The sequence below is a fragment of the Capra hircus genome, chromosome 22 (assembly GCF_001704415.2).
Source record: "Capra hircus breed San Clemente chromosome 22, ASM170441v1, whole genome shotgun sequence".
In the NCBI taxonomy this organism is placed as follows: domain Eukaryota; kingdom Metazoa; phylum Chordata; class Mammalia; order Artiodactyla; family Bovidae; genus Capra; species Capra hircus.
In genome coordinates, this window is record NC_030829.1 from 49,158,724 (window position 1) to 49,167,012 (window position 8,289).

The window sequence follows — 8,289 nt, forward strand, 5'->3', positions numbered from 1 at the left end:
ATTTGAAAAGTTTAGCTAAGAGAAACCTCCCACCAATACTCTTATTAGTGGTAAAGCACAAAAAGTATTAAAGTCAGAGAGAAAAGTGGTATCGCTTCCCTCAAATCCTTTTCAACACTGTATAGGAGTTCTTGAGTAACAACAACAATAAACTCAAATTATTAAAACCAAGAGCAAGTAGGAACCTTATAAAATAAAAAAGAATCAGAAGAGAATACTATGAATAATTGTATGCCAACAAATAAAATAACCTAAGGCAATGGCAACCCAGCCTAGTAGTTCTGCCTGGAAAATCCCATGGACAGAGGAGCCTGGTGGGCTGCAGTCCATGGGGTCATGAAGAATCGGACACGACTGAGCAACTTCACTTTCACTTTTCACTTTCATGCATTGGAGAAGGAAATGGCATCCCACTCCAGTGGTCTTGCCTGGAGAATCCCAGGGACGGGGGAGCCTGGTGGGCTGCCATCTATGGGGTTGCAGAGAGTCGGACATGACTGAAGCGAGTTAGCAGCAGCAGCAGCAGAACACATGCCTAGAAATACAAACTACCCAAGTGACTGAAGAAGGTCTGAACAGACCTATAACAAGCAAAGAAATGAGTAAGTAACCCAAAACTTCCAATAAAGAAAGTCCAGGGCTGGTTGACTTCATTGGTGAATTTTATAAAACATGAAAGAACTGACACAAATTCTTCTAACATTCTTTCCACAAAAAGAAGGAAAGGAAACTCTTCCTAACTCATTCTTTGAGGTCAGCATTACCATGACACCAAAGCCAGACAAAGACACTATAATAAAACAAAAGACAAATACCAGTTATGAGTACAGATGTAAAAATCTTCAGCAAAATACTTGGAAATCAAAGCTAAAAGCATACTGATAGGGTTACACATCATCACCTAACAGGATTAACACCACGAATTCAAGGCAGGTTCAATATACCAAGACCAATGTAGTAATATACCATATTAATAGAATAAAGGGGGAAAAGTCATAGGATTATCTCAACTGATACCGAAAAAGAATTTTACAAAATCTAACATCTTTTTGTGATTAAAAAGAAAACCATTCATAAACTAGGAATAGAAGGGAACTTCTCAAACTAATCAAGGGCAGCTATGAAAAAACTACAGTTAATATTATCATACTTAATGGTGAAAGGCTGAAAGTTTTTTCTCTAAGATGAAGAATAAAACAAAGATACCTTCTCTCACCACTGCTACTCAACACTGTACTGAAAGTTTCAGCTCAGTTCAGTCACTCAGTCGTGTCCAACTCTTTGCGACCCCATGAACCGCGGCACACCAGGCCTCCCTGTTCATCACCAACTCCTGGAGTCTACCCAAACCCATGTCCATTGAGTCAGTGATGCCATCCAACCATCTCATCTTCTGTCATCCCCTTTTCCTCCTGCCCTCAATCTTTCCCAGCATCAGGGTCTTTTCAAATAAGTCAGCTCTTCACATCAGGTAGCCAAAGTATTGGAGTTTCAGTTTCAACATCAGTCCTTCCAATGAACACCCAGGACTGATCTCCTTTAGGATGGACTAGTTGGATCTCCTTGCAGTCCAAGGGACTCTCAAGAGTCTTCTCCAACACCACAGTTCAAAAGCATCAATTCTTCGCCACTCAGCTTTCTTCACAGTCCAACTCTCACATCCATACATGACCACTGGAAAAACCATAGTCTTGACTAGATGGACCTTTGTTAACAAAGTAATGTCTCTGCTTTTTAATATGCTGTCTAGGTTAGTTATAACGTTCCTTCCAAGGAGTAAGCGTCTTTTAATTTCATGGCTGCAGTCACCATCTGCAGTGATTTTGGAGCCCCCCAAAATAAAGTCAGCCACTGTTTCCACTGTTTCCCCATCTATTTGCCATGAAGTGATGGGACCAGATGCCATGATCTTCGTTTTCTGAATGTTGAGCTTTAAAGTTTTAGTCACGGCAATTAAGCAAGAAAGGCAACTAAAATTCATCCAGAGTGGAAAGGAACAAGTTAAACTATCTCTGTTTGCAGATTACATGAGTTTACATAGAGAAAATCCTAAAAAATCCACCAAATGCTCATAATAGTACTATTCACAATCACCAAAGAGTGAAAACAATCCAAATCCCTGTTAGCTTATGAATATATAAACAAAATGTATCTATACAATGGGATATTATTTACCATAGAAAAGAATGAAGTACTGATACATTCTACACGGAACCCTGAAAACATGCTAAGTGAAAGAACCCCAGACGCAAAAGGCCATATAGTATATGATTTTATTTATATGAAATGTCCACAGTAGGCAAATCCATAGAGAGTATAAGCAGATTACTGGTTGCTAGAGTGTGGGGTGAAGGAAAGATAATGGCAAGTAACTACTTAATGGGTACAGGGTTTCTTTTGGGGATGATGAAATTAGAATTAAAATGATGAAATTAGAAACTGGACTTAGATAGTAGTGATGGTTGCATAGGGGCTTCCCTGATAGCTCAGTTGGTGAAGAATCTGCCTGTAAGGTAGGAGACCCTGGTTCAATTCCTGGGTTGGGAAGATCCACTGGAGAAGGGATAGGCTACCCAATCCAGTATTCTTGGGTTGTATATAACACTGCGAATGCACTAAAAGCAACTGAATCATAAACTTTAAAATGGTTAAAATGGTCAATTTATGTTATATGATTTTTACCTCAATTACTTTAAAAAAATACACAGAAACACATAAAGCAGTTTTCTATTTCTTAAGGTACATGGATGTTCTGTGTCCATAAATGCATAGCTAATTGTCCAAGATACTCTCCAAACTAGGAGCACTAATAATATAAGGCAGAAACTTATTTTTAAATGTATGAATTAAAAATAAATTACTTAAACTATCATGGAAAAGAATCTGAGAGTCCGTATATATGTATGGATAAAACTCAATTTGCTATATACCAAAAACTAACAGAGCATTGTACATCAACTGTACTTCAATAAAAAATTAATTATTCTTAATACCAAATTTTAAGTCTGTGCATGGCATAAGGTCTGAAACACTATCGCTGGGAGTAAATTTAAAGGAAATTCACTTTCTGCCTTATATGTCTGCATTTTTCTGTATTTTAGAAACAGACATAGTGTGTTTATAATCCAAGGGAGAAGAGAAGGCAGAATCTGGAGAAGGGAGCAGTGAGGAAACAGAGACCAAGGAATGTGGTCTGTGAACACTTTGTAGGATAGGATCCTTTCGGGGGGGTGCATCTTCCTGGCTTTGGCCTCATACCCTGCCACTTTGTGAATAACTACAAAAGCGTGAACGTAAAAGGGGCTGACAGGTTTTTCCAGAGACTTCTAAGAAGATAAAGCCAGGACATTCTGGCAATAAACAACCAGGCCAGAGTTGGGTAGGGGAGAGAGCCACAAGGAACAGTGAGATCTAGTGTTCTGACCATGGCAATCTGACCTGCATAGACTGAGCCTGAGTGCTGGCCACAACCACAGCCCCTTTATAAGTGATCCCTTCAGAATCCAGCATATTGGACTGGAAGTAGATGCCTGACACCAGGACCGATGGTTCATTGCAGTGATGTAGGCCTTTGAATGGCCGATACCAGCGTTCCACTCACTCAGATTGACAGACATTAATGGAGGCAACAGGGTCCACTCTTGAGGACTTTTCAGTTCAGTTCAGTTCAGTCGCTCAGTCGTGTCTGACTCTGCGAGCCCATGAATCGCAGCACGCCAGGCCTACCTGTCCATCACCAATTCCCGGAGTTCACTCAAACTCACGTCCATCAAGCCGGTGATGCCATCCAGCCATCTCATTTTCTGTCGTCCCCTTCTCCTCCTGACCCCAATCCCTCCCAGTATCACAGTCTTTTTCAATGAGTCAACTCTTCGCATGAGGTGGCCAAAGTATTGGAGTTTCAGCTTTAGCATCATTCCTTCCAAAGAACACCCAGGACTGATCTCCTTTAGAATGGACTGGTTGGATCTCCTTGCAGTCCAAGGGACTCTCAAGAGTCTTCTCCAACACCACAATTCAAAAGCATCAATTCTTTGGCACTCTGCTATCTTCACAGTCCAACTCTCACATCCATATATGACCACTGGAAAAACCATAGCCTTGACTAGATGGACCTTTGTTGACAAAGTAATGTCTCTGCTTTTGAATATGCTGTCTAGGTTGGTCATAACTTTCCTTCCAAGGACTAAGTGTCTTTTAATTTCATGGCTGCAATCACAATCTGCAGTGATTTTGGAGCCCCCTCCAAAATAAAGTCAGCCACTGTTTCCACTGTTTCCCCATCTATTTCCCATGAAGTGATGGGACCGGATGCCATGATCTTCGTTTTCTGAATATTGAGCTTTAAGCCAACGTTTTCACTCTCCACTTTCACTTTCATCAAGAGGCTTTTTAGTTCCTCTTCACTTTCTGCCATAAGGGTGGTGTCATCTGCATATCTGAGGTTATTGACATTTCTCCCAGCAGTCTTGATTCCAACTTCTGCTTCTTCTAGCCCAGAATTTCTCATGATGTACTCTGCATATAAGTTAAATAAGCAGAGTGACAATATACAGCCTTGACGTACTCCTTTTCCTATTTGGAACCAGTCTGTTGTTCCATGTCCAGTTCTAACTGTTGCTTCCTGACCGGCATATAGGTTTCTCAAGAGGCAGGTCAGGTGGTCTGGTATTCCCATCTCCTTCAAAATTGTCCAGTTTATTGTGATCCACACAGTCAAAGGCTTTGGCACAGTCAATAAAGCAGAAATAGATGTTTTTCTGGAACTCTCTTGCTTTTTCGATGATCCAGTGGATGTTGGCAATTTGATCTCTGGTTCCTCTGCCTTTTCTAAAACCAGCTTGAACATCTGGAATTTCATGGTTCACGTATTGCTGAAGCCTGGCTTGGAGAATTTTGAGCATTACTTTACTAGCTAATATGACCTAAAGAAGTTGGTTACTTGAAAATAGGGCTGGAATCTGTAAGACACGCTGATGGACAGTGCCATGGCAATTAGTACAAGTGATGGTACGAGGCCTCAAATATACATAAACAGAAGCCACAGTATGTGGCTTATGCAGAAAAATGAGGAACATCATGCATGTTAAAACTAGAGCCAGAATGGCCTTTCAAATCCCAAAGGATGCACAGCAGCTCTGCGTCATCTGTTTCTGCAGTTTCAGTCCTAACTCTGAATTCTAGAAACTCATGTGAGCTCCCATGAGCCCTGGCCACACAGCTGCATTCTTAAAGCACAGCAGGGCAGACCTAGGTTTTGTGGGAACTAAAGTTTATATACATTGGAAGGCCTACTTTAAGAAAAAGAATACAAAATTATAGACTTAAAATCAGGCCAGTGAATATTTAGGACAAGTCAAAAGACAACAAATGACACATATAAAAGAGGTGGCAGAGATCACAAATGTAACAACGTATATATTAGTTACGTGTCCTACCTCTGTGGCATTTTCCCTACATTTTTTGCTGCATAATCTTTTATTACTTCTTTATATGATGATTTTTCATATGATTTGCTATAGAAACATTGACTTTCCAGATGCATAAAACAGGATTTCTCATGCCCGCCTGTATATCATTCATAGAGTTCTGGTTGGTTCCCTGTAATCACTGTTCAGTTCAGTCCCTCAGTCGTGTCTGACTCTTTGAGACCCATGGACTGCAGCACACCAGGCCTCCCTGTCCATCACCAACTCCCAGAATTTACTCAAACCCACGTCCACTGAGACGTGGTGATGCCACCCAACCACCTCATCCTCTGTCATCCCCTTCTCCCGCCTTCAATCTTTCCCTGCATCAGGGTCTTTTCAAATGAATCAGTTCTTTGTATCAGGTGGCCAAAGTATTGGAGTTTCAGCTTCAGCAACAGTCCTTTCAATGAATATTCAGGACGGACTTCCTTCAGGATGGACTGGTTGGATCTCTGTGCTGTCCAAGGGACTCTCAAGAGTCTTCTCCAACACCACAGTTCAAAAGCATCGATTCTGGAATTCTGATAAACTCTATTTTACAAAATTTATACCAAAACAGAAAAAAAAAGCTTGGAATATTTATAACCATCTCACTGCATTGTCAAATATTATATTTCAAGACAGAACTTCAATTTTAATCAGGCATCAATGAAAACAGAATCTACTACTTAGGATTTTACATGTCTAGAAACAGTAAGAATTTTCTAGGGACCAGTTTTTGTCTTTGAACTTTTCAAACCTTGCTTTTCCTCCACTGTACCTACACTTCTGGTGCCAGGCACTGCAGGGAGTGTCCCCATCGCCACAGCTGCACTTCTGTCCCCATATCAAAACCATGACACAGGTGAATGGATGTTGTAACTGGTAGGAAAACTCCTGGAAGTCATTGCTAGCAGAATGTCTAACAAGAATTTACCTATTCCCAGGGGTGACTGTGAACCACATAAATCTATCACATTAACCCATACTAAGTATATCCCAACTCAGCTTCCCCTTAGTCACATTCCAAAAGAAACTGCAGCCATTCCATGGCACCTGACAAGAAAAGGCTGACAAAGGGGGTCAGAGAAGGGGAGACAGAAGCCCTCTCCAACTGCAGATAAAATATCTTGCTTCCACAAATTTAACAAAACACATACTAGCCCATGAACACACTACGCACATCCCTCCCAAAGACCCTGACGCTTAGGCTTCCAGAAACCCACACTGGTGACGAGTGTGTGTGTAATCCCTTACTTGAAGGAAAGCTGAATGAATCTTTCTCTCCACTGACACCAGCAGGACCAGAAATAAGTGGCTGGAAGATGTAGAAAGAGCAAGGCTTAAGACACCAGCTGAGTCTGAGAAATAAACTGGAAGCAAGAAATGATGACAGCCCCCCTAAAGTTACGGGTATCAGTAAATAAGGTGGCTAGTCAATACATTAGAAGATACAAACAAAAGAAGAGAAAGAGATGTGGGTGAAATGTGGGACCTAATGAGGGGAGACTTGTGTGCAGGTGGGTGGAGTCTAGTGATGGTGTGTCTAACAGTTGAGGGCGGGGCTACAGACTAGGGTGGCCTAACTGATAGATGAGTGGACTCTAAAGACCAGGGCCATGGACACACAAAATGTGAGTGAGGCTCATACAGAAGGGATCTGTCCAGAGGATAATGAGCAGTGTCTAAAGGTGAGTAGGGTTTGGAAATAAGATGGATGGGGCCCAGAAATAAGAGGCCAGGGCTACCTGGGCCATGCCCCCTTTCCTCCCAGCACCAGAGGTGGGGTTAGGAATGGGAGGGTACCCCACTGAGCATCTCCATGTTCTTCCTTCCCCCAATCAGTTAGAGAAGGCAGCCATAAAGATTCAGTCATGGTGGCGTGGCAACATGGTACGCCGGACGTTACTGCATGCAGCACTCAGGGCCTGGGTCATCCAGTGCTGGTGGAGGTCGATGCAGGCCAAGATGCTGGAGCAAAGACGGCGCCTGGCACTAAGACTCTACACCTGCCAGGAATGGGCAGTGGTGAAGGTGCAGGCACAGGTCCGCATGTGGCAGGCCCGCAGACGGTTTCTCCAGGCACGCCAAGCGGCCTGCATCATCCAGTCTCACTGGCGCTGGCATGCCAGCCAGACCCGAGGCCTGATCCGGGGCCGCTATGAGGTCAGGGCCAGCCGGCTAGAGCTCGACATCGAAATCCTCATGACCTAGGGTGCTGGCAGAGCCAAGGAGACTGGATCTCTCTTCCAATAAAGACATTTACTGACCATGGTCTTGCCCTTTGGAAATCAGACCCACAGAAGAGGGATCGGCCCCTTATCTTCCTGCCTTCCACCCTCCAAAAAAATTATTTCCTGGCATAGTCTAAAGCCTGTCCCAGAACAACTCACACTAGGCCCTTGCTCCTAAAGTAAACCTGACCAATCTTGTACCCAAAAGAAAGCTCAGGGCTCAGGGCTGGCTCTGACACTTGAGCCAGCCTGATCCCAGCTCCCACCACAATTTGGGCAGGCACTGGGCTTTACTCTTCTGCAGCCCCTGCCAAGCCGTTTCCGTTCAGATTAGGACTGGCTGCAGTCAGAACCAGCTGGGAAGGGCAGGATTCCACAGGCTTCTGATTGGCAGGGCCGTCAGGACTGGCACAGAGCTTGGCAGTGAGCCAGGAGGACATAGTACCCCCAGCTGAGCAGCAGCAGGACAGGTGCTGTGCCTCAATGGGGGACAGCCAGCTAAAGCCAGTCCCTGGGAAGACCAGGGCAGAAGCAGAGAGGCTGCAGCTGTGCCTGCTGCCTCCCTCCCCAGAGGCTAAGAGACATGGCTCCCTACCCCCCAACCC

At 43.6% G+C, this 8,289-nt stretch overlaps 1 protein-coding gene across 1 annotated transcript; it reads left to right on the forward strand.

Annotated features, from left to right (window-relative positions):
* Nucleotides 7,298–7,723, forward strand: IQCF6 (IQ motif containing F6). Its single transcript, XM_013973691.1, has one exon. It carries the CDS (start codon nucleotides 7,341–7,343, stop codon nucleotides 7,662–7,664), a length of 324 nt encoding a protein of 107 aa, XP_013829145.1. The 5' UTR covers nucleotides 7,298–7,340; the 3' UTR covers nucleotides 7,665–7,723.

Bases quoted from the DNA above. Each gene is read 5' to 3' on its own strand.
- IQCF6 (XM_013973691.1), top strand. From the start codon at position 7,341: ATGGTACGCCGGACGTTACTGCATGCAGCACTCAGGGCCTGGGTCATC.